This window comes from Eurosta solidaginis, chromosome 5, assembly GCF_040869045.1.
Source record: "Eurosta solidaginis isolate ZX-2024a chromosome 5, ASM4086904v1, whole genome shotgun sequence".
Lineage (NCBI taxonomy): Eukaryota > Metazoa > Arthropoda > Insecta > Diptera > Tephritidae > Eurosta > Eurosta solidaginis.
Genome location: NC_090323.1, coordinates 90,278,149 through 90,305,990, shown reverse-complemented (window position 1 = coordinate 90,305,990; position 27,842 = coordinate 90,278,149). Strand labels below are relative to the sequence as shown.

Genomic DNA, 27,842 nt, shown 5'->3' with positions numbered 1-27,842 from the left:
ATAACACTATGTAAAATATATGAACATAAAAATTACTTCTCGCCTAGCATAGCTTATAGCGAGCACTCTGCCGTGAGCCTAACACTTTCAAAACTTATACAAAGAAATTTTATGCATTACTTCTCGTTTAGCACGTTGATATCTAAATCTTTCTCACCCAGCTCAATGAGTTCAATGAATTCCAGGACTATTGTGGTGTTAAGCCACGCAAGGTAATTGAAAACTAAGTATCTTGGCACAAGAAATATTTTAACTTGAAGACAGAAGGAAGCAAATGCAAAAGAGATTTGATTTCGGAAGAAATGTTTTGTATAAAATTATTTCCGTAGGTGCTAGCAGAACGAACCCCTGAGGCCTGGGATCAAAACTCACACTTACTGAATCTGGGATCTGATATGAAGTTTAAACGTTAAGGGAAAAAGTAAGCATCTATAAAAATAGCACTAACAAAATTGCTTAGTTTCATTTATGATTTACTGAGTTTTCCACATACATAGTTCGGCAACACCAGAACGCAAATTTTGAACCGTTTCTTACTAAAACCTAATTGCACTATACATTTTATTTCATTGCAATCAACAACATAATGCTAGTACCAAGAGCTTTGTGACCAAAACTAGGTTCACAACGTTTGGTTGGTGAAAGACAAAGACTTATCCTATGTCAAAATATAGTACCATTTTTGGTTGCATGCACATATATTTGTTTGTTCAGCTTGAATTAAAGGAAAGTCTTCACTATGTTTAGTAAAATTTTATATTTTTATATATTTTTTTTATTAACGAATAAACGGGACGATGTGTATATGCATATTATGCATGATAAGTTTCTACATAGGTATTAGAGGTTTACGCCGATCACTTTATCGGCGTGGGCGGCGCGCCGGCATACGCCGGTATTCTGACTTTAAAAAGCTTGATTTTTCTATTTAAAAAAAATAAAAAAAAATACTGATTTATCGACCTTTTCTTCCTAACTTTCCAATTTTCTGGCTCGAGGTCTATGTTTTTCTTGCGAAAACTAATAAAACACAAGTTTTTCGTTCTGACAATATATTTCGAATTACCTTCGGTAATTTTCAGGACAATTCAGGACAAAATTTATTTACACGTTTGTACTGCTTAACGTGGAGTATAATAAAATAAATAAATAAATGTAAGGCGCGATAACCTCCGAAGAGATCTAAGGTCGAGCTTCTCTTCCAATTTGCGTCGTGCTCCTCTTGATTTTCCCTACAAATTGGCCGGACGGGACCTACATGTTTTATGCCGACTCCGAACGGCATCTGCAAGGCAGATGAGTTTTCACTGAGAGCTTTTCATGGCAGAAATACACCCGGAGCGCTTGCCAAACACTGCCGAGGGGCGACCCCGCTTAGAAAAATTTTCTTCTAATTGAAAAACCTTATTTCTAAAATTTTGATTTTGCTTTGCCCGGGAGTTGAACCCAGGGCATACGGTGTGATAGGCGGAGCACGCTACCATCATACCACGGTGGCGTGGAGTATAATACTATCTATAATACTAACTACCCAATTAGTATTATATCTATCGATATTTTTGGTAGCGTACCAGCAGTCGACCCCTCAACTAGACTTTTACCAGGTTTTGTTTGTATGTATTTAAGAAAATCAACGTTTTGGCCATTTCGGAAAGATCCGGGGTTTTTGCCTCAAAATCTCACAGATGGTTTAAAAATTTTCAGGAGTAGCTCCTTGCGGAGGGATCGTGCTTCGTTCACTTACTTCAGAGAGGCTTCGAACCTAACCCCGGTCTTTGGAATTGGTACTGCTGCGTTTGCTGAAAAGAAATAGAGATATATAAAATAGTCACACTTTTGTCTGTATAGCTCGTGCAAAGCGTGGTTTCACCTGGGGTTAACTCCTAACAATCGTCGCGAACACAATTTCTTTAAATCATGTGCGAACAATAGCAATCCCAACCATCAGTCGCTACCACGCCTCCTGATCCTCATACCATATGCCATCACAGAAGATATAGGACTGCGACTTGGAACTCATACCTTCGTCGACGTCACTTTCCTACAAGCTCTAGGGGTAGCTCCGAAGAATTTCTAACGGATGTTTTTTTCGCGCTATGCTGCTGAACTTCACCAGAGAAACACCTTGAAACGTTAGGGAGTGACTATTCGGCCAAGGATGCCGCCTTCGAAATCATAACCAGTCTAAGTGGATGTCAATGCGTAACTCATCGTGAAAATCTTATAATCCTCGGCGCATCTACATAATTAAAATTTTACAAGCACTCTGGATAAAATTTTTAAAATGTAGACCAAAGTTTGCAGACGTTTGTGTTCAAAACATTGATTTCAGTAGTCTTCGTTAACTTTCAACGATATTTTAGGATGAAAGTCGACCGATTTTAAGTTGAAAGATGTAAACTTCTGTTTTCCGGCGTTATGATATAAGAGCTCATTATGGATGACCGCGTAGCTTCAGTTTTCAGACTAGTTCGACTGTCCACTACGTTAGGGTAGTAGCACACACGGTCATTGGTTCGACTGTCTTGGGAAAGCTTTTGCTTCACCACTTTGAGTGTTCTTGGGAAGGACAAAGCCTCACCTAGTAAATATATGTGCCTACGTATTCACATTTGTAAAAGGAGCCGTAACGTGTAGGTGATATTTAAACTTGGTTGATAGGCTATAATCAATGTGTTTCACTCCAAGGGACTAGCTTGGGATAGGGCCGCCAACTTTAGAAAATGTCAAACGGAGAGACTTGTGTGTTGAAGGATGAAGTGTGAAAATCAAAATTAACATTTCAGACGCTATTGTATAGCTTCGCATATAAACAAAAGATGTTTGAATGTAAGCCCAAGTATTTTTCAAACCCTTCTCATACGTATATATATCCTTAACTTAAGTTTGAGGTAAGAAACATTTGAAAGGAGTGTTTATGCCCCTAGAACCTACTAAAGGATTTTGCATCACTGATTTCGCTTATTCTTTGAGCCAATCGAAATATAGATTTTTTTTAGAAGTCGGCAGATTTTTTGGGTAACTTGCTTTTATTAAAAACTTGACAATTTGAAAACATGTTCGCCTTGGGTCATTTTATTTGAATTCATTGTATAACTTTTCTTTTAGTTTTAATAACTTGGTGAATTGGGTCATGCAAAGTACATGTTAAGCTGACATCCAAAGCGCCTGTTTTTTTAAATAACTTTTGAACAGTTAGAAAGAGTTAAATTTAGCAATTAGTTTCTTATAACTGGCAGTGATGTGCATCCGTTGTTACCACTTTCGACCATATCCGACCAATTTTCGACATGAACAATAAATGGCCTAAACAGTCTTAAAAGAGTAGAAAATATAGTAACGCGCCGGACGCCGCCGCCGCCGCGACGACATTTTTGACATTCGGCGGCGGCGTGCGAAAAACGACCAAAATCGGCGGCGGCGGCGGCGTATATCTCTAATAGGTATATTGTAATTTATTCTGTGAAAGTACATAATGTAAACAAATATGTATAGCAAGAGGCAACACTTTTTTACTATTATCTTTACTTATTTGCGCTTACAATTCTTTATTTTTCAGTTTTGCCTTTTTCTAAACAACAGCTGTTGTGTGGTTATTTCGAAGTAACCACCTACTTTTGTGGGTAAAAAATTATCCGGCTACTTTCGCGGGTAGAATACCAAAAGGGTGTAAAAGTTGCCACATGATTTCGTTACCGTGGTGAAGAATGTTGTTACCACACTAGAATCGGGGCGTTAATGTAGCTTCGAAAATTGCGGGTTACATTTAATGTTGCTTTCCACATTGTGAATGTAACGACGATATAAAGACCTACTGAGCTTATTAAATTCAGACCATTTTATAAAACTTTTTCCTCTAGGCCCCTAAACGTTTAAGTTCTTTCGAGAAGCATGGGCGCTTAGTGGTTGCCGATCTATGTATTGGTATGTGTATGTTGTTCACACAGACATTATGTAATGTTACCTTAGAAATATCAAAGCAACCAGTTACATCCATACTCCCAAATTGCAATACGAGTAGTTAAAAGCAGTGATATTCATTCCATGTGGTAATTCAAAATAGCGGTAAACTTCCACTTCCAACATCATGATGAAGGTTCGGAGGTGAGATGTAAGTAACTAGCTTGTTTTAGTTTACATTATAGCTTACAAAAATTAGATATAAAATCCGTTTCAAAAGGTTAAGATCGCTATTGATCTGTAATAATTCAATACATTACAGATTATAAACAAGACACTACGATTCAGAACTACTTGTAACATTCGATGGACTAAGATGGCTGCATAATGCGAATGATTTTACCTCTTATACCTATACCATGGCAGCAGTTTTTCACAGAAAGTTTTTAGGAAAATACATGTGTCATAAAGCTGTGACAAACTTCAAGTTTCTTCTTAAAAGTTATTTATTATTCATCGCTAAATAATAAAATATATTAAAAATCTATACATTTAACTGCTTTTAGGTACTAGAACAGTGTGGCATTTTTGGAGACAAAACTACTAAAGGATATACCGAAAAAAATTTTTTCCATAATCACCCATCCTCTTATTTGACACATTACTGGAATGATTTAGCCAGGTGAGTGAAGTGGTGTTCCAGTTATTTTTTTTTATAATATTATATGAAGCTACTTATTACCAAATTTACGAAATTTGATACTATTGATCGACGGTGTCCTTAATTGAAATATCAACTCAGTATAGCTTATGATATTCGATTAATCGCATATTTGAGTTATTCGAATGCTCTAATACTCGATTTTCAGAATCCGATTATTAAATTCGAATAATCCTACATTATCGATTAATTGCTTGTTTTCGACTATTCGAATAATCGATGCTTGAAATATTTTATTCGAGTGTTGAAATATACATAGTTATTGGCGCTTCCAGTGATCCAAAATACTGTGGGCGCTTTGTGCCGTATATCGAGCGCCCAACGCTTTTCTCACAATAATACTAGTATTTTTTGTTCATTATTGTTTTAAACTTATTTTGAAAATTATTTTTAACTTTTTGTATGTACCATACAATCCTAATGCACTAAAAACGTTGTCAAAGTTATAGTTTCTTTAGTTAAGGCCTTAAAAAGAAAAAAATGTACGATTCTTTCCTTACCAACCGTGGAATTCTCGAGTCGTAATTATTGTGAAGAGCGGGAAAAGTTTTAAGCTTAAGAAGACGTGAGACTTCCCTCTAGAATCCGAGCACTCCCTGAACATTGGTTACCAGAGCACCCTTTTCGTTCTGGCAGAAATTTTACCCGGGTTTTAAACCTTCCATCTTTCGTAAAATGTTCGGTAATATTTTAAATTTTTCCTATACTCTGTACCGTATTTTTCGATCGGGCGACAGACGACAGCCGACTTCCTTCGTAGTGAAATACAAAATTCCTTCGTAATGTGCAGGAATTGTACATGCACACTACGTTGCCAGTTTTGTGTATTTCTGTGTACACTAATAGCGTTTTCTTTTCTGCGCAAGGGTTGTAAATATATTTTTTATATATCTTTACGGGATATTTCGTTCTATTGTGAAAATTGTTACCTGCTCGCACCGCAAAAGCGTTACACTTATACCCAGCATAAAATGACAGTGTTGTAGTGTAACTCTGCCAACTAGTGATGGAACGATATTTCACTATTTTCCTTGCTGTTGTTGTATGCATGTCATCTCTTTTTAAATATATTACTAAAGAACGGTTCGTTTAAACGCATCAACTTTATTTTTTAATATTACTTTATTTATTAAACTTTTAATAACTAATCGGTCCTCCATTATTCTTAATTACTTCATATTGTGACGAATATTAGCAACACTAAGGAAACTATCAGCTCTAAGCCGATTCTAAGCAGTGACTTGTATGCACATTAATAAATCAATCATTATGTCTACCCAGATTTACACACGCAGCGGAGAAGAGACGCACAAACACATGCAGATATCTTATCTGAAAAGTATGCAATTATAATTGTGTTCACACATACACGCGAGTATGAGAAGCTATAAACGTAGTAATTTTATAGCTGATGGCCAACTAGTAGATTCTGGAAATGGAAGCGCCTAGAAGATGCGAACGAGAAATCACAGAGTATAAAAGGCAGCAACAGTAGAGGCACGACAATCAATTTGATTTAAGACCCTATCTGGCGAGCAATAGTAGTGTTATTTTGAAAGTAGTCTAATATAGGATTTTGCATTATTGAATATTGGAGTTATTTATTCAACAGTTTAGTAATACGAACATTAGCAGAAGGTTGCAAATAAGGGGCATTGCAGTAAATTCGTTACAATTGGTGTCAGAAGAGGAATTGTTGAATAAATTCCGCGGATTTCGAATACAACAAGGACATGGCAAAGTTAAGTGAATTGAAGATCCAGCAACTGAAGAAGGAGTTGGAGAGCCGTGGATTGAGTACAAGCGGCGTTAAACTCGAACTTCAGGCACGGCTACGGGAGACAATGGAAGCAGAAGGAATTAACGTGGAAGAGTAAGTCTTTCATCTCGATGTCGACGAGACAACAACAAAAATTGAAGAGAAAAACGAAACATCGCAGACAGTTACGATCACAGACTTGAACACGATTTTGGCTGCATTATCTGCTCAAACATCGACAGTGTCATCTCAACTGGCAGAACAGAAGACATATATGGCATCACAATTGGAAGTACAGGAGGCACGCATTTCAGAAATGTTGTCACAAATGTCATCCCAACTGGAATCGCAGGAGACACGCATCACATCGAAGATTGAAGCACAATTGGATGAACAGAAAACACACATGGCGTCACAAATTGCAGAATAATTAAAAGAGCAATAGGCACACATAACATTACAACTCGAAGCACAGGAAGAGCGTATCTCAACGAAGCTGGAGGCACAGGAAACAAAAGTCTCATCGCAGCTGGAGGCTTTTAGTGAACGACAAGATAAAATGGAGGCCGAGATGGATGCTTTGAAAGATCGTAGGTATACAGGAGTTGCAACTAAATCGCCCAGCAGTTTCAGCGAGTAATCCAAAGGTAAAAACACTAATCCAAAGGTAAAAACACCATCCTTTACCGGTTCTGTTCCTTCCCTGGTCTTTAAGCTACAATTTGAGAAGACCGCAACAGTGAACAACTGGAATGCTGAAGATAAAGTTGCTGCACTCTTCGTAGCATTGAAAGGACCAGCTGCCGAAATCTTACAGACTATTGCAGAGTACGAACGGAACAGTTATGACGCATTGATGGCTGCTGTAGAACGTTACGGAAGGGAATACAGGAAACAAATCTACCAAATAGAATTGCAAAACCGCTACCAAAAATCTAACGAGACTTTGCAGGAGTTTGCTTCAGACATTGAAAGATTGGCTCATCTTGCAAATGCGGACGCACCTATGGAATACACTGAAAGGGTAAAGATTCAGAGTTTTATAAATGGGATACGGGACGTGAAACAAAGCGAGCTACATACGCAAGCCCAAAGCAACCATTTACTGAAACGGTATCCCGTGCGCTGACTCAGGAAACAGCGTCACTTTTGAGTAAGCCCGCACACAAAGCTCATCGCGTGGAAGTGGAAAGGCCAGACTAGGTAGACACAATTTTGGAAGCATTATAAGGAACCAGCAGAAAAACGATGGTGGCGTCAAATGCTTTAAATGTGGAAAGCAAGAGCACATTGCACGTTATTGCAGTACCAATCCTAACAGTTCCAGCAATGTGGGTGGCCGTAAACGCAGGGCTGATGGAGATGAGCAAATCTCCAAATCCACCCAATCGTTAAACTAAAACGAGTTAGCCGCAAGGGGCGACAGCTGGCTTCGTCAATTGAATGCCCCATAATCTCTATCTCGCAAATTGGAAGAAGGTCAAGCAATCTTAATGTCGCAGGAAATGTGGATGGAAAGGAACGTTTACTGACTGTAGATGCGGGTGCATCTCATTCCATCATTCGAGCGGATTTAGTCAACAAGAAGATAAGACCATTGGAGCAAGATTGCGTACAGCCACTGGAGAAGACAACACGATTCTAGGAGAAGTAGCATGTGAAGTCGCAATTGGGAACGTCACGGTAGTACCTACACAATTTTATACTGGCAGAGATTGTTGATGAAATCATAATTGGAGTGGACTTCCTAATCGACCAGGGCATCAAGATCGACATGCAAAGCAAGACGATGCGATATAATAACATGGATGTTCCACTTAATTTCGGCTACGAGAGAGGCTACAGCAGTAAACGAGTGCTGGTGGAAGAAAGTCAGCAAGCAGTCGAAGCAGTCATCTGGGCAAAGGTTGATGGAGATTGTGGTACAAACAAATTGTGGGTTGTCGAGGCAGCAAACAAATCAACACCGAACATACTTGTAGGAAAAACCCTGGCTATAACAAAACAGGATGGACGTATCCCGGTAAGAGTACTCAATGAGTTCAAGTCACCACTCAAACTGACCAGAGGAGCTATTTTGGAAAGATGCCAAAAGGCTGAAGTAATAATCAATTGTGAACAGCTCCAGGAAGAGGTTTCAACTAGCAATATTGATCTTTCAGATGCCATCATGGCATGTACGGAGGGACTAGAGGAAGACTATCAGAGTAAGGCAAAACAACTGCTCCTAAAGTACGGGAACATATTTGACCAAGATGGCTCCAAACCAGGCCGCACCAACGTTGTGAAACATCAAATTGACACTGGAGATGTGAGGCCGATCCGTCAAGCTCCACGTAGTGTTCCACTGGCGAAGCGGGAAGTTGTGAGTCAAATCATACAAGAAATGAGCGACAGCGGCGTCATCGAACCATCAGCTAGTCCATGGAGCTCACCGGTAGTACTTGTAAAGTAGGAGGATGGAAAAATGTAGTTTTGCGTGGACTACCGGAAGTTGAATGACGTTACGAAAAAGGATAGCTACCCATTGCCAAGAGTTGACAACACTCTGGACTCGCTCTCTGGTACGAAATGGTTTTCCACACTGGACTTGAAAAGCGGCTACTGGCAAGTGGAAGTGAAGGAGGAATACAAAGGAAAACAGCCTTCAGTGTCGGTGATGGTCTTTGGCAATTTACAGTGATGCCTTTTGGTCTATGTAATGCACCAGCTACTTTTGAAAGACTCATGGATCAGTTACTGAAAGGACTACATTGGAAAACTTGCTTAGTGTACCTAGACGACATCATCGTATTGGTTGGTGGGGTATAGCTGGTGCTGGTCTGAAACTTAGTCCCAAAAAGTGTTCTCTGTTCAAGAAGCAAGTTAGTTACTTGGGTCATAAAGTAACGACGGAGGGCATATGCACCGCGAATGAAAAGATACAAGCAGTGAAGGATTGGCCGATACCACAGAACCTGCTTGAATTGAGAAGTTTCCTTGGGCTGTGCACATATTACCGCCGATTTGTACCAAATTTTGCCAGCGTAGCCCATAGCCTCCACGAGCTAACAAGAAAAAATAAAGCTTTTGAATGGAAGAAGGAGTAAGAAGTAGCTTTCCAAACATTGAAAGAGCGTTTATGCACTGCCCCAATGTTGGCATATTCGATTCCAGGAGCAACGTTTATTCTAGATACAGATGCTATAGGATATGCTATAGGAGGCGTTTTATCACAACTGGTCGGTGGACAGCAGAAGGTAGTTGCATATTATAGCCGTTCGATTGGAAAACCAGAGAGGAACTATTGCGTTACACGGAGAGAGCTGTTGGCATTGGTAGAGTGCATTAAACATTTTCACAAATACCTCTACAGCCAACGATTCCGGCCAAGGACAGATCACACAGCGTTGAAATGGCTTCTGCAGTTCCGTAATCCGACTGGACAATTGGCGCGGTGGATCGAGCGACTACAAAGCTATGACTTTTCCATTGAGCATCGAAAAGGTAGTACCCATGGAAATGCTGATGCAATGTCAAGAAGACATTATAGATGTCCGGCTAATGACTACAACGTGTACGGATGAATTGGACAAGGAACAACTAAGAAAGTGTCAGCTAGAAGATACAGATCTGTCACATGTTATGCAAGGACTCGAACGAAACGAAAGGCCAAGCAGAGAGTCCCATTGCGAAGTCATATTGGGCACAGTGGAACAGTTTAGAATTGATATCCGGTTGTTTGCATCGAGTATAGGAGAGTGAGGATGGTCAATGCAAGAAGAAACTGATAGTTGTTCCCAGAAAGCGGATTCCTGACGTGCTCAGCGAGCTGCATAATGGTCTAAGCGGAGGTCATCTTGGATTCACGAAGACTCTCTCAGGTGCGCCATTTGAAAGCTTCGCTATGGATGTCGCAGGTCCATTCTCTACTAGCAGGATAGGCTAGGTTAGGTGGTAGCTGCCCTGATAAGGATAGCTCACTTGGACAACACGAAGGTCCATTGTGATATCACATACATCAAAAATAACGGTGACTTAGATCTAGCTACTTAGAGAATCGTTGGGTAGCAACGATAAAGCTCCGAATGATACCGATCTCAACTTTGGATATATCCTCGGGAGATCCAAGTGAGTCGCGACCGAAGTACTTTCGCCTAGTTCTGCCAAATCTGGACAATCAAGCATAAAATGATTTGCTGATTCCACCTCATCATCCTCCATACAGCTGCAGTAGGATGGAGTTTCCAGTACATTGAGCCGTACCGCATGGATACCCATGGGACAGTGCCATGTCAAAACCCCAATGACCATTGATAGGTGAGCCTTAGTGAACCCAATTATTTCAGCAGACCTCCTGCCATCCACTTTTGGCCAGAAAGATCTTGCTACCCTGCAACACGTGGTATCCGCCCAACGTTTGCTGAGCTGATTCGAGGCCCAGCTATGGAGGAGCAATCCACAGGTGGCCAGCGGGATCCCGAAATCCCTACAGCCATCTTCATCCGGTTCAGTTGTACCGATGCGGGCTAAGAGATCCGCTTGACAGTTACCCGGGATATCACTATGGCCTGGGATCCAGATAATCTTAATTGTAAAATAATTCGATGCAATCGCAAGCGAGGTCAGGCACTCCCAGACCACCCTCGATCGCACTGTAGTTGAGCTCACGGCCTTGATAGCCGCTTGGCTATCAGAGTAGATGTTAAATTCGCTAACCGTGGTAGCACTGGATAGCATTCCATCTACCGCATCCTTAATCGCAGCAATTTCCGCTTGGAATACACTGCAGTGATCAGCCAACTTAAACTTGCGGCTTAAATTTAGCTCTTGACAAAAGACCCCCCACCAACCTTTCCATCCAGCTTTGACCCATCCGTGAACAAGTTAACCGGTCCCATGCCCCAGATAATTCCTCTTCCCCAATCCTCTCTCTCTGGAATAACTGGGGTGAAGGTTGTATGGGGAGCAGTTATCGGCATACAGTAGTCCGTTCTGTCCGGGATGAAGTCGAAACTGGTAAGAAGGCTAGAGTGTCCGCGGTCAAAAAGTCTATATCCCATATCACGAAGCCTGACCAAAGACCTTGCCGCGGCCGCTTTCCCGCAATATCTACTGGGTATATGTTCAGCATGACGTTCAGTGCCAAGGTAGGTGTTGTTCTGAGAACGCCACTGATACCGATCAGCGCCGTCCGTTGCACTGACACTAACATTTTGGAGGTGCTCGCCGTGGCCAGTGCTTTCCACCAGACCAGCACCCCATATAGCAGAATCGGTTTGACCACCATCTCATAAAGCCACTGTACTATTCTTGGCGAGAGTCCCCATCTCTTTCCGATAGCTCCTCTGCAGCAGTACAAGGCAATGGCGGCCTTCCTGGCCCGATCTTCCACATTGGGTCTCCAGGACAGTTTCTTGTCCAAAACAATCCCCAAATATTTAACCCTATCAGAAAGTACCAACGGTACCACTCCAATCGAGGGAGTTCTGAAATCGGTCATCTTATATCTCCTTGTGAAAAGGACCAATTCCGTTTTTCCCGGGTTGACCGCCAATCCACATGATTCCGCCCACCTAGCCACAGTATCCAGGTAGCCCTGCTGAACATCGCGCAGGGTGCCCAGAAATTTGCCTCTGACTAGGATAGCGAGGTCATCTGCATAGGCAATCACCCGACAACCATTGGCTTCCAGCTCCACAAGAAGCTCGTTGACTACCACAACCCAGAGGAGAGGAGATAGGACACCCCCTGTGGCGTGCCCATGCACACCTTCCTCTTAATTATGGCCCCTCCCCACTCCGCTGCGACAATTATGCCGCATAGAAGTTTGCTAATAAATTAAACCAGAGCCGCCTCGACTCCTAAACCCACCAGAGCTCTTTCGATTTCCCCCGGTAAGACATTGTTAAAAGCTCCCTCGATGTCTAGAAAGGCACCCAGAGCATTCTCTTTGTGTTCTAGGGACCCCTATATTTGCTTTACAATCGAAAGGATAGCCGTTTCCGTCGATCTGCCCTTGCAGTACGCATGCTGTGAAGCCGACAGTAACCCCCGAGGTATCCTTTCCCGTAGGTACAGGTCAATCAACCGCTCAAACGTCTTAAGAAGAAACGACGAGAGACTGATTGGCCTGAAATCCTTAGGTGATACATGAGAGCTTCTGCCGGCCTTCGGAATGAAAATAACCCTAACCGTGTGCCAAGACTTCGGGATATAGTTAAGCCTGAGGCAGTTAGTATATATGATGGCCAACCAGCGGCAGGAAATCCCCAAAGACCTTTGAAGCTGGGCAGGAATGATTCCATCCGGGCCCGGAGACTTATAGGGCTTGAACGACTCTATAGCCCAGGTTATTTGACTTTCCCGTATTGGAATGGCAGGCACTTCTGCATGGCCAACGACCGCCGACCATGCAGGCGAAGATCCCTGCGCAACTGGGACATCGGGAAAATGATTGTCCAGTAAAAGCCTTAGGGACTCCTCGCTACTCATCGGCCAGTCCCCACCATCATCTCTCAGATACCCCAGAGGAGCGGGGTTCCTAGAGAGTATTTTTCTAAAGCTCGCGGATTCATTGCAGCCTTATACGTTTTCGCAGAAGCTTCGCCATGCATCTCGCTTAGCTATCCTTATTTCATATTTGTAAATCCCCAGACTCACCTTATAGAGCTCCCAGTCCGAGGGTAATTTACTCCTCCTGGCTCTGTTGAAGAGCCGCCGACTGGACGCTCTTAGGTTGTCAAGAGAATCCGACCACCAGGGCGGCTTGCCCTTCCCCCTGTAAGTTTTCAATGGGCAGGACAGCTGAAAGGCGCTATTGCTTGCCGAGGTGAAGTTTTCCACCAGAACGTCTATCTCAGATTCGGACAGGCCCGAACTAATGATAGGCACCGCAGGCAGTAGCTCTCCCAGCTTCCTACAATACAAGTCCCAGTTAGTACTTTTAGGGTTCCTAAAAGATATTTTACCGGGACGTTCTTCGTTCACTGAGGACTGAATATATCGGTGATCAGAGAAGGAGTGCTAGTTGAGAACCCTCCATCCAGATATCCGACCTTCCAGTTCTCTACTAACCAGGGTGAGGTCCAGGACCTCCTCCCTTACCGCAGTAATAAAAGTCGGGTCATTCCCTCTATTACATATACAAAGTCCTTCATCTACAATAAAAGTAAATAAAGACTCACCTCTAGTGTTGGTATCCGAGCTTCCCCAAATGCTATTATGGGCATTAACATCGACACCGATGATCACGCCAACACCTCTCCGCCTTGCTTCAGCGGTGACTTCACCCAGTTTCGCAGGTGGTGGTCCCTCTACGTCCCCGTGGGGTATGTACGCTGTGACCACCCACATTTCATTACTTCCTCGCTCGAGGCAGACCGTGGTTACGTCAGCATTGCTGAAATTAGAGAGAATAAAAGCTTTAATCTCTTTTTTAACAAGCACACAGGATCTAGGCCTACTTGCCTCCCCATGCACCAAGGTGCTGAATTTTCCAGTCCTTAATCCAGAAATCTTACTGCCGTTACTACTCAGCCACGGCTCCTGGACAAGGACTATATCCACTCCGCCTTTTTCAAGGCAGAGCAACAAATATGCGGAAGCCGCCTTAGAGTGCTGAAGATTGATTTGACGGATTTCCATCAGAAGCGCTCTTCCGCACCCCATCCTTGGCGGATTCGTATTAGTCTTGTCCATTCTAAAAAAGTCCCCCCTCAAGGCCGCTATCCGGAGCCGATTGTGTAGTCGCCCTTTAACGGTCTCGTGGTTATCTATGCTACGCAGGTAGGCCACGCGAGGGTTGACGCATTACCTTATGAGTAATGCGTTCAGAGCCAGACCGGACGCGAAGCGGGAAAATCTTCAACCGCACCTACACCACCAACTTAACGGCGACGGAGCCGGAACGTACCTTGAGGCCCGCCACGGTTTTAACGGGACGTGGGCAGGTGCAGCATTAGCCTACCAGCCATTTCGGTAGGGTTTCACCCCGACCTACTAAAGTGGCAGAATACCGCACCTACCAGCCCAAAGTCATCAAGTCCAAATTTAATGTCAAATCAAAGCCCTAAAACAGTCCAGTTCGTCACCGTTGTGTACCCATCTTGACTCTTAAAGAGTCCTCCCTCCCCTGAGCTCGGCACAATGACTCAGGGGGTGTTGTCGAGTTGTCCTCTCTAGATCCGCCATTATCAATAGAAGCAGGGGCACCTCGTGCAGGACGTGAAAACTAATCACGCGTGACATTCGTCACTATGGCCGGTCTAAGACTGAAATCAGTCCGAGATCCAGAGCCTGAAACCACTTATGATATCCAAGCCAAGTATCTTAGCCCCCTTCTTCTTCTTCTCCTTCTCTTCTTCTCTACTAGCAACTGCGGAAACAACTATGTACTGGTGTTTTTGGAGTACTTCAAAAAACCGGCCGATCTAAGACTGAAATCAGTCCCTGATCCAGAGCCTGAAACCACTTATGATATCCAAGCGAAGTATCTTAGCCCCCTTCTTCTTCTTCTCCTTCTCTTCTTCTCTACTAGCAACTGCGGAAACAAATATGTACTGGTGGTTTTGGATTACTTCAAAAAATGGTCAGAGGTACACCCAATCCCAAATCAAGAAGCGGGAAGCAGAAGTGTTTATAAACAATTGGGTTGCAAGGTGTGGTGTACCAATAGAGTTACATTCTGACCAAGGCAGGAATTTCGAATCAGCTGTGTTCCAGAAAATGGTTAAATCATTGGGCATTCGAATAACACGGACAACTGCATTGCATCCTCAGTCCGGTGGTATTGTGGAACGTTTCAATAGAACATTGGAGGAGCATTTGAGGAAAGTAGTAGACAAGTACCATAAGGAGTGGGATACACACATATCATTATTCTTGATGGCCTACCGATCGGCAGTACATGAGACAACGGGCCAAACTCCCGCAAAGGTAATTTTTGACAATAACTTTCGGTTGCCAGCTGATTTGAAGTATGGGATAGATGCCGATGCGGAGGGAAATGACAAGAAATCCACTGGTGTTGGAAGAAGAGTTGAGAGAAATACACGATCTGGTAATGCAACGAGCAAAGATTATGAGTGACAAGATGAAAGCGAGGTACGATAAAGCAATTAATTCGGAAGGGTTTCAGGAAGGAGATTTGGTGCTATTAAATGTTGCTTTTCCCGGGGTTTGAACCCAGGGCATCCGGTGTGGTAGGCGGAGCACGCTACCATCACACCACGGTGGCCGCCGGATTTGGTGCTATTATACAACGAAAAAAAGGTTTGTCTCCGAAATTGCAGTGTAATTGGGAAGGCCCATGCAAAGTTGTAAAACGGATCAACGATGTAGTGTACCGCATACAAACCATTGGCAAAGCACGAACCAAAGTGAAAGTGGTTCATTTGGAAAGGCTGGCAGCGTTTAGATCGAGAGATTTGTCTGATCGGGACGATCAGACTTAGGTGGAGGGCAGTGTGACGAATATTAGCAACACTAAGGGAAATTATCATCTCTAAGCCGATGCTAAGCAGTGACTTGTAGGCACATCAATAAATCAATCATTATGTCTACCCAGATGTACGTACACGTAGCGGAGAAGAGACGCACAAACACATGCAGATATCTTATCTGAGATGCTCCCAAAAGTATGCAATTATAATTGTGTTCACACGTTCACGCGCGTATGAGAAGCTATAAACGTAGTAATTTTATAGCTGATGGCCAACTAGTATATCCTGGAAATGGAAGCGCCTAGAAGATGCGAACGAGAAATCACAGAGTATAAAAGGAAGCAACAGTAGAGACACGACAATCAGTTTGATTTAAGACGCTATCTGGCGAGCAATAGTAGTATTATTTTGAAAGTAGTCTCATAAAGGATTTGGCATTATTGAATACTGGAGTTATTTATTCAACAGTTTAGTTATTCGAACATTAGCAGAAGGTTGCAAATAAGGAGAGTTGCAGTAAATTCGTTACAATTATATACGACTCGCATCGACTTAACTAAATTTTGCAGGAAAATACCGCTGAAATCCTCCCAAGCTTCTTTAATTTCCAACTTCAAATCTAATACCGTCTGGTAGAGGTGCCCCTGGGCTTTTCGTCCATAAATTTTGCGCGACATACACCCACAAAGATTTTCTACCGGATTCAAATCGGGACTGCATGCAGGCCATTTCATAAGTGGAATGCTGTGCTCTGCAAAGCATTGCAAGGACTCCTTAGAAACGTGAATAGCAGCTTTATCCTGTTGAAAAATGCTGTCTTCATCCACTTTATCATCTAAAAATGAAATGAGAGCATCATCCAATAATTCCGTATAAACTTTGGAATTCATTTTAGGTGGCACGAAGCAAATTTTTGTTTTTCCTCTCGATGCCGCCCACACCATAACGCTGCCACCGCCAAAATTTCTTTTTGACATACGGACGTCATTATTACGCAGGTCGTGCCAATAGCAACTGTACGAGTCTGGACCATCTAATTTGAATAGTTTTCATCGGAGAACACAACATGGTCCCACTCAATTGACCACCGCATGTGTTTTTGTGCAAAGTTCAAGCCCGATTGCTTGTGATGCGGCTTTAGCACACGCTTGTTCACCGGCTTTTTCCATTTCACGTTATAAACCACGCCCTGAGAAAGAACAAAGGACACCACCTGGGCAAGCCAAGAAGGCAAAAAGAAAAGGCAAGCCCAGAAACAGACGGGCCGCAGCTTTCGTAGTTTGACAAGCCCAGGGAAAGAACTACGCCGAAGTCGTGGGAGCCATCCGGGGCGAGTTTCGGCCTGAAGATACAGGGACCGTCATACGCTCCGCCCGAAAAACCAAATATGGGAGTGTACTTATCAAAACTGCACGTCGCGGCGATAAATCAGCGTTCATCCAAGCGATAGGAAGCGCTGTTGGAGAAGCGGGCGAAACCAAGCAGCTTACACGGCGAATGCGGATAGAGGTTCTGGGCACGGACTGTCTGGCAACCGCCGAAGAAGTTGCCGAGGCTGTTAGGAAAGCTGCTGGCGGGAAAATGACGGAACAGGTCCGTGTGTCTATTTTCTAGGCAAATCAGCGTGAACAGATGATGGCACCCATTGAAGTGGACGAGTTGTTGGCGTCCTTTTACTAGCCAAGGGCAAGATCTGTATCGGCTGGCTGCAATGCATGAATAGACAGAGGGTAGACGTGCAGCGATGCTTCAGGTGTCTAGGCTATGGACACCAAAAAGCAGACTGCAAAGGCCCTGATAGAAGCAGTGCTTGCTGGAAATGCGGACAGAGTGGCCACCAGGCCTCGGCCTACACGGAAACCCCAAAGTGCTTTTTATGCCAGTCAGAGAAGGTCGACCACCTTCCCGGGTCTGGAGCATGCAGCACCTTCAGGGAGGCACTCGCTGCCGCAAAGGCCAAACAGGCGCGCAAGTGACCAGGTTCATCCAAGGCAACCTGAACCGAAGCAGGTTAGCCGATAGTCTGCTGGACCAACTGGTTCTTGAAAACAGAGCCAGCTATGCCATCATCAGCAAACCTTATAGAGTGAGGAGTGACTGGCACGTAGACTTAACAGGTGCACCCGCGTACGAAGCCGTGTTGTCGGAAACGGCTACGTACGCGTAACAGTGGCGCACACCACACTAGTGAGCTGCTACCTGTCCCCAAACGATCCAATTCAAGTGTTTAAAGATAAGCTAGAACTACTCGAAGACGATTTTCGTGATGAACCCGGTAACGTGGTCGTCGCTGGAGATTTCAATGCTAGGGCTGTTGAGTGGTGAATGCCCCAGATTAACTCCAGAGGAATGCTAGTGCTAGAAATGGCTGCCCGACTTGGGTTGGTCATTCTGAATACTGGCACGACCCCGACTTATCGGCGACCAGGCTTTGGACACTCTATCCCTGATATTACATTAGTATCGGAAAACCTGCTGTCAAAGGCGGCTGGATGGAGGGTGATGGAGGATCTCACGGGTAGTGACCATAAATACATCACTTTCTATCTGTCTTAATGACTCAGGGCAAAGTCCGACAGGGAGACCGCCCCGTATGAAAACAAAATGGGACGCCTCTAAGGTTGACGCTTCAAAGTTCTCCGCTGTTGTACAAGCGAGCGCACGACAGATATTCGACAGTGCCGAAGCGGCGAACGCAAGATTGGAAACTCTGGCTAAGCAAGTCGAAAGATTATTTGCTCTTCTATTTGAAAATTAAATTAATTGATTTAAAGTGTCAAACAATTGTGAGAATTGCTAAATATATGGTTATATCCTTTCTATTGATCGGAAGTTAATGGACGTATTTTGCTCTCTGGAGTAGTTCTTGTAAAAGTGGATAATTCTGAATCTAAAATTAAATTGCAGTGCAACAACAATAACTTATGCATTTAAAAATTTAATTGCATGCAACAGCAACTAGTGCAAGAACAAGTAAATACACTTTGCGCCATTACTAACTAATCTGACACTTGCCAAGCGGTCAACTGCGCCACCTGTGTGTGAAGACATCTGTCCATCAGTTTATATAAAGTTGACCAGACGTTCATTATTGAATATACTTGCTCGCTTTGTTTTTCGTTTTTGATTTTGTATTTTGTTCTCGAATTTTTGATCTCAACTTAATTATGGATGACTTTTGCGGAAAATGTGATAAGGTTTTTGGTCGTATTGACAATACAAGTGTGCCGTGTAATGGCTTTTGTAAAAGGTGCTTCCATCGTGCGTGCTGTGAGGGCGCCATCACTCATAATAAAATCAAATTATCATATACGCTACATGTGTGCGGAGTGTGTAAATGCGCCTGTTAAAATTTCGAAGGCATTTGACTCCGTCCTAGCCTCTCAAAAACTGGGGCTGGAAGCCATAATGACTGCCTTTGAAGTAAAATTCAGGGATTTGTCTACCCAAATAGATGTCATAAAAAACTTAATTTGTTGTAACCAAACTGTCAACGTAGAGGAAGAAAAAAGTAGCAACAAAGACAAAGCGAAGGAAAAAGCAAGTTCAAATAAGCGCAGTGCTAAAAATAAAAATAAAAACAAAAACAATAAGAACAATCGTGATAGCATTGGTGTGTTGGCTGCCGAAATCGGTACGCTCAAAGATGCAGTGAGTTCGTGTACTTTGCCAGCAAAACACAACAACGATGCTATCTTTACATATGCAATGGATCTATGCACTTTCTCGCCGTTGCCTTCTGGCTCGCATTCGCAGTGTACGGGTCCCCCTCTCAACATTCCTCTAGAAGGTTCACAGCTACATATAGCTGATAATGCATCGGCTATGCTCACACCTACACCCCTCTCTGTGCCTATCCCACCTTCCTTTTCGTCAATTGTTTTGTTACCGTCCGCAATCTGCAGTGACGCCAGGCTGTCTACTGTTTAAAATTCTGGCGCCACTAATTCAAACAATTTCACCGGCGTCGATAATGTACATACTGTCGCCCCACATACTAATAATGATGCCGTTGACACCTCAAGTACGTCTTATGTTGTAAATACCAATGATAAGCCTCATTCCGCGAATATTGGGTCTGCTGATAACGCTGATAATATTATTAATGATGTTAATACTGGAGTGCAACCTGAGGCCCACAGAGAGGTGACTGCTGTGCCGCCTCGTAGGTCGATATTTGTATCACGCCTTCACGCATCGTTGACGGAAGATGACATAACTAACTATATTGTATCCAATCTTGATCCTAAACCTATTAATTTAAGTGTTTACAAATTTAATTTTAAGTATGAAAGGGACATCTCGTCTTTTAAATTATCAGTGCCTGATGCATATTTTTACAAAATTCTTGAACAGTCTTTTTGGCCGAAACATTCGGTGGTACCATTGTTCACAAAAAAGGCAAATGTAAGAATTTCAAAAAACTTACCGGACTCGGCAAGAATACCACAGACGTAAATATCGGTTTGTCATATATATCTATACATTATCAGAATGTTCGTGGCTTACGATCCAAATTGAGTACGTTATTTCTAAACAGTTTTTCGTTCACAGCGCAAGTGATAGCCTTTGCTGAGACCTGACTTAAGGAAGATAATTATAACTCAGAGATCTTCTCGTGTAACTATGTCGTGTATAGGCGCGATCGTGTATCTAGAGCGGGTGGTGTCCTTATAGCCGTAGACTCTAGCCACCGTCAGAAGTACTGTCGTTGGACTATTACTCTGACATTGAGTTTATAGCCGTAAAGATCTCATTACGTAGTGCTAGTCTATTTTTTTGCTGCTGCTATATTCCGCCACGTTCGGATATGCATGTTTATACTCAACATAGTTTATCTATACGTAGTGTTTACTCTCAGTTGCGAGATAGGGGCCGCTAGATTCGCTTCCCAAGGCAGTCGGTTCTATGTACCGGAGCGACTCGGGATTTTTCCCGACCAAGGACTGTCATTTCAGTGTGACCCCATTTAATTTGTTTCGTCCCTCCCACAAATTGTCATCCTCCCAGCAGGTCCTTGCAGCAGGACTGCTACATATTCTCTTACTCCGGGAAGGTATCGAACCCAATCCGGGTCCGTCTCCTGACCCCGGTCCTGAGAAATGGTTTTGCTGCATTTGCCAGAAAAGAATCTTTTTAGGACGGTCATACTCTGTTCAGTGTGTCTCGTGCAAGGGATGGTTGCATCGGACAGGTTGTTCTGGGCTTGATCCCAAAACCCGACGTCCACGTAACTTTTATAAATCTTTTGTGGCTCCTTGCTGCTCACGCCCAAGGGCGCCCGTAGTCTACGCCTAAGCGTATCCCCACTACCTTCCAGCAGCTTCGCTGCTCAGCAAGCCACAACAAGTACCCGCTGCTGCTCGCGCCCCACGGCGCCAACAACTCAAACAGCTGATACCACTCATAACTACTACCTTCGTAGTAGAGCTGGTAGCAATGCTGAGCATCAGCCCCTGCCCCCGTCTTCTTCTCCCCCCCTCTTTTCTGGCAGCAATCGTGCAGGTCAGGGAAACAGACTCTTAGTCCCTGCCTCCGTTTGCACCGTCTGCCAGCACAGAATATATAGGTTTGCGACATCCGCTCAATGCAGCTCCTGCCTTGGGTGGTGCCACTTTCCTAGATGTTCTGGTCTCCGCGACGGCAACCCCTCGACGGGTTTCATCGCGCCATGTTGCCAGGTCGCAAACCCAAATCATCCGGGTACCCCAATGCTTGCCCAAGGGCGCCCAGTCCCAAGGCCACAACAGCAATTGCGTCCTGGCCTTCCACAACCTAGGCGTATTCACCCCTCACTTACCCCTAGAGTGGCGGCGTCACCCCTCATGCACTTCAGAATTCTGCAGTTCAACTGTAATGGACTAACTGGGAAGATTACGGAGATAGTTGATTTCATGAAGCGGCACAACATCCGCATTGCTGCGATTCAAGAGACTAAACTCACAGCAAGATCTGCATTGCAGACCTGCTCTGGTTATAATGTCCACAGGAAAGACCGCGAGAGCGGAAATGGAGGCGGCCTCGCGTTTATTATACACCACTCTGTGCAATATCATATATTTGATCCTGGCATCGACCGCAGTGACAATGTCTTAGAACGTCAAGGCCTATCTGTCCGGCCAGGCGATGCAAATCTAGAAATCATCAACATCTACATCCCTCCTGTCACCTGTTGCCCCAGTGGATACCGCCCTAATATCGAGGCCTTACTCACTGGCAACAATCGCATTATCTTAGGCGATTTCAATGCCCATCACGACCTATGGCATTCAAACTTGCGGGCGGACAGTAGCGGTGAGATGTTGGCGGATCAAATAGACGAAACGACGTTCTGCACAATAAACGGAGACGCCCCCACACGTATGGTAGGAAGCTGTCATAGCTCGCCAGATATCTCAATCGTGAGCGCAGAACTCGTAAACTGCGTCAACTGGCAGCCGATGGTAACATTGGCATCCGACCACCTGCCCATACTTATTTCGTTCGAGCGTACCGCCGACTTCATCGTCACCGAAAAACGCACTTTCATAAACTTCAAAAAAGGAAAGTGGGAAGAATATAAATCTGCAACAGACAGCAGCTTTGCTGCCCTCCCTATCCCGACTGATGCCCGCCAAGGGGAGCGTGCCTTCCGTAAGGTCATTGAATCCGCCTCGGCACATTTCATTCCCGCCGGGAGAATTCCCGAAATCCGGCCCCACTTCCCGGCGGAGGCCGCGAGCTTAGCGAGGGAACGCGACCTTATAAGACAGCTTGATCCAGGCGACCCCCAAATAAGGGATATAAACCAACGCATCAGATTGCTTGTGGACGAACACAAGCGGGCGAAATGGGAAGAGCACCTAAGAGGTTGTAACCTCTCTACCGGTGTAGGTAAACTTTGGTCCACCGTAAAGTCCCTATCGAATCCGACTAAGCACAAAGACAAAGGTTCCATCGCCTTTGGCGATAAGGTGCTGTCGGATGCGAAAAAATGCGCGATCGCTTTCTGCCGACAATATATAATGCATCCTACGGTCGACAAAGATAGACGGAGAGCCAATAGACACGCACATAAACACAAACTCAGCGCGTCACCAATTACCATCACCGCTAGAGAGGTTGAGGACGCCATTGTCGCGCTAAACCATCCAAAGCAGTGGGCCCAGACGGCATAGCCATGCCGATGCTTAAAAACCTAGGGAAAGAGGGTTTCAAATATTTAGCGCATGTCTTCAACCTGTCTCTTTCCACCTTTGTCATACCCGAGAAATGGAAAATGGCCAAGGTGGTCCCGCTACTAAAGCCTGGGAAACCAGCTAACGTAGGTGAGTCATATCGTCCGAATCTCTCCTATCGCCAGTGGCAAAGACGCTTGAAGCCATTTTGCTCCCTTATTTCCAAGCACATTTGCAGCTAGCCCCTCATCAGCATGGCTTCAGAAAACTCCATAGCACTACCTCCGCGCTAAATGTCATTAGCACCCAGATAAATTGCGGTTTGAATCAATATCCCCACCATAGAACAGTACTCATAGCGTTAGACCTATCAAAAGCTTTTGATACGGTCAACCATGGCTCGTTACTGCAAGACCTGGAAGGGTCTACCCTTCCCCCATGTCTTAAAAGGTGGACCGCAAATTATCTGGGTGGTCGGCAGGCAGCGGTGCAATTCAGAAACGAAACATCAAAACAAAGGAGAATTAAACAAGGGGTGCCACAGGGTGGTGTCCTATCCCCGCTTTTGTTTAATTTCTACATATCTAAGCTACCTTCACCCCCGGAAGGAGTCACAATCGTTTCCTACGCCGATGACTGCACAATAATGGCCACAGGCCCAGGCCCAAAGATCGATGAGCTATGCAATAAAATAAACGGCTATCTCCCTGATCTCTCCAGTTTTTTCGCCTCGCGAAACCTGGCATTGTCACCGACTAAATCTTCCGCGACCTTATTTACAACATGGACGCCCCAAATGTCGACCATATTGAACATCCACGTCGATGGCACTACGCTACCGACTGTCTTACACCCCAAAATCTTGGGTGTGACGTTTGATCAGGATCTACATTTTGGTGCGCACGCAACCGCAATTGTTCCAAGAATTCATAGCCGTAATAAAATCCTCAAATCCCTTGCTGGCAGTACCTGGGGAAAAGATAAAGAAACGCTCTTGACCACATACAAAGCAATTAGCCAGCCGATTACGTGCTACGCGTCAGCCATATGGTCGCCAAGCCTAAAAACCACCCACTGGAAGAAACTACAGGCCTGCAAAAATACTGCTCTCAGAATCGCCACGGGCTGTCTTCTTATGTCCCCAGAACACCATCTGCATAATGAGGCGAGAATACTCCCCATCAGGGAGAGAAATGAGATGCTGACCAAACAGTTTCTGTTGAATACCCAGAAACCTGGGCATCCCAACAGACATCTGATTGACGAACCAGCACCGCCTAGGGGCCTAAGGAGTCATCTCCGTAAGCATTTTGAGGAAATACGGCACCTGAGAACCCAGCCGTATGAAGCGGAAAAACACAAGCAGGTCCTTGGTGAACTCCATAGATAGGCGTCGGACCTTTATGTCGGGAATTGCCCGGTGAATCCAGTACTTGAAGAAAAATATCCAGAACTCGCAGAAGAGGAACGCATACTCCCCAGGGAAACGCGTGTCACTCTTGCTCAACTTCGTTCTGGATACTGTAACAGGTTAAACTCTTACCTATCCAGAATCAACCCCGACATACAAAATGTATGCCCTGCTTTCAATGTGTCCCCACATGACACCAACCATCTCTTTAATTGTAATGTGGAACCAACGCCTCTAACACCCCTTTCCTTATGGTCCACCCCTGTTGAAACGGCAAGTTTCCTTGGACTCCCGTTAGAGGATATTGATGACAATTTGTGATCGGTCGCGGCTATTAGGTGGGGCGAGCATTGCTACAACACCAACAACAAGATAGAGGCCGCCTGGTGGTACTTGGTGACTTCAATTTGCCTACAGTAAGTGGGATTGGCAACAATGAATTAAACTTTTTGACGTCCACCACTCAGCATGATTTTTGTAAGAGTCTGCTTGATATACATTTACTACAATTAAACAATATATTAAATTGCTAAAATAAAATGCTGGATTTGGTATTTGCGCATGACCCTGAGGGTATTGCCCTCAAGCGAATTCCCCCAGATTCCAAAGGATCGACTTCATCCTACACTTGAGGTAATGCTTGATTATGATGAGCCTGTGTTGTTTGATGCAGCAAAAGTAAAATCCAGCTTTCGATCAAGATGTTTTTGTAAGGCAGATTTTAATAAGCTGAATTATCTTATTATACCCATGACTGGTCGGATCTATATGCTTGTAAAGATGTCGAGTCAGCAACTTCTATTTTTTACAGTTCTCTCGATGGTTTCTTTGCATGCTGTGTGCCTCTTCGTCATGGCAATGCTGGAACGTGCAAACCCCCGTGGTTCTTAAGACCTCTTGTAAGACTATACGATTTAAAATATCAGGATCATTCTCCGATTTTTCTAAATATTTAGTTGCTAGATCAAACTTTCATCGTCTTAATCAGCAGTGCTATAAATGTTACTTAAATCGGTGTAAGCTTCAATTTTTTAACAACCCGAAGCAATTCTTTAGTTCTGTCAATTCCAAGAGAAAACCCTCAGGATTTCCGTATGATTTTGCTTATGGATGTAAGAACGCAAGCTCGGATGATGATGTTGCCAACTTATTTGCTTAATACTTTAAGTCGACCTATTCATCTCAACTTTTTCAATCGGATCTCTATCCGTACACCTTAGAAAGTTCTAATTGTATTCTAGATCCTGTCATAGATATAGATACTGTTCTGAAGAGTCTTCTGGAGTTGAAACCAATTACCTCTCCGGATCCAGATGGTGTCCCTAGTTGTGTTCTAAAGTTTTGCGCTGTCAACTTATCTAAGCCGTTCTTTAAATTTTTTTTGCACTATCTCTTGAATCTTCTGTATTCCCTTCAATTTGGAAGCAATCATTTATTATTCCCTTACATAAGAAGGGTAGTAGGTCCAATATCGAGAACTACAGGGGCATAGCTAAACTTTCGGCTATTCCTAAAATGTTTGAAAAGATCATCACCTGCCAAGTTCAATATTTATGTACTTTTTTACTATCACCCAGCCAACATGGTTTTGTGTGTAGAAGATCAACCACAACCAACTTGTTTGAGTTCACCTCTCTAGTCATGGATGGATTTTTATCCAATAAGCAAACCGATGTTATTTATACCGACTTCAGCAAAGCATTTGATTCTGTTAGTCATGAGCTTTTAACTCAAACTTGACTTACTGGGTTTTTCGAAGAATGTATTACTTTTGCTTCGCAGCTATCTCTTAAATAGAACTCAGCGAGTTATGTTCAAAAACAGTCTCTCAGAGTAGATAGAAGTAACTTCTGTTGTGCCTCAGGGTAGCCATCTGGGTCCACTACTTTTTACCCTCTTTATAAATTACTTACCAATGGTTATCTCGTAATCCCGTGTTCTAATGTATGCAGATGATGTTAAACTATGCTATACATACTTGCCTTCTGACTCTTCCCGTTTGGATTTACTTCAGGCCGATTTGGACTCATTTCAATTATTGTGTACAGTAAATCTACTAGTTTTTAACTGCTGCAAATGTAAACTAATGACATTTCACAGAGTCAACGCAGTTTTAAAATCCTAGATGGTGCTCCCTTGGAGCGTATATCTGTAGTATGTGACCTAGGTGTTCTTTTTGATGCGAAATTGAGCTTTAACATGCATATTTCATCTATTGTAAACAAGGCATCGGGTGTACTCGGATTTATTAAAAGATGGGCTAAAGAATTTCATGATCCTTATTTAACCAAGACCCTTTACACATCTTTGGTTCGCCCAATACTTGAGTATTGTTCCTGTATTTGGTCCCCGGAGTATAAAAATCATATAGATCGGATTAAATCGGTACAGAAGCAGTTTCTAATCTTCGCTTTACGCGGTCTTAACTGGAAATCAAATCAACATCTTCCACCTTATAGAAATAGACTTCTTCTCATTATTTTGCCAACTTTAGAGAATAGAAGAACATTACTCGGGGTAATGTTCCTTCATAAACTGATTATCGGTGAGATAGACTCCACTGACCTTCTTTTCCGTAAGGAAATACTCTCACGTCTGGCATGATATTTTTAAAGATTTTTAAATAAGATGTCAATTTTATTTCAATATCAATTTTAACAATTGTTTCTAAAAAATAACAACATTAATTTTAACTAATTTTTATTTTTGATTTGATTTATGTATTAATTAAAATTTAACTTAATTAATTTGATTGTTTATTATATAAGTTTTTACTTTAAATTTAGTTTTTTACGCTTATGTTTTCTTTCCTTGTTTTATGTATTGTATCTTATATCCAGTAGTCGAGCGCTTTGTGTCTGTGTTTACTTTAACAAATAAATAAATAAATGCCACGAAAAGGGCCTAGGAGAGGTAAAAAACAAGTGCACTGGTGAAGTAGCGAAATCGCCGAACTACGCAGGGTATGCGACAGAAAGCGAAGGCTGGCAACCCGCGCACCCAGCAGGCCTGAGGTGCTAGAGCATGCGGAGGCATACAAAAGAGCAAAAAAGTTTATCTGTGCCGCCATAAAGCAAAGCAAACTTGATAGCTGGAAAAAGCTTTTCCGCCCACCGAACCAAACGATGGATGAGGGAAAGATTCGAAGTATAGTAGATGCTCTGTTCCTCACTCGCACAAGCAGAGAGGGTGACCACGTCACCCACGAAGACCACGACGTGCAGCCGTTCAGTGATGGTGAGCTAAAAGCGGCCCTACACAGAATGAAGCCCGGTAAAGCGCCAGGACCGAATGGGATACCAGCTGAAGCAATAAGAATGGCTGCTAAGAGCAGTCCTGAGTTGCTGCTGCATATGTATAACAAATGCCTGGAAGCCAGGATATTTCCAACAAGGTGGAAGACAGCGCACCTCGTGCTAATCCCGACAGGCAAGGGCGACCCGAACTCACCGTCGTCTTTTCGACGATTATG

At 43.5% G+C, this 27,842-nt stretch overlaps 1 protein-coding gene across 4 annotated transcripts in view; it reads left to right on the top strand.

Moving 5' to 3' along the window:
• The window catches only part of LOC137252862 (uncharacterized), a 631,431-nt gene that overhangs the window by 157,593 nt on the left and 445,996 nt on the right, over positions 1–27,842 (top strand). For all 4 annotated transcript variants that reach the window (XM_067788968.1, XM_067788969.1, XM_067788970.1 and 1 more), the window contains exon 2: positions 4,467–4,582. In XM_067788968.1, the coding sequence (XP_067645069.1) occupies positions 4,467–4,582 (116 nt within the window). The remainder of the gene's footprint in view (positions 1–4,466; positions 4,583–27,842) is intronic.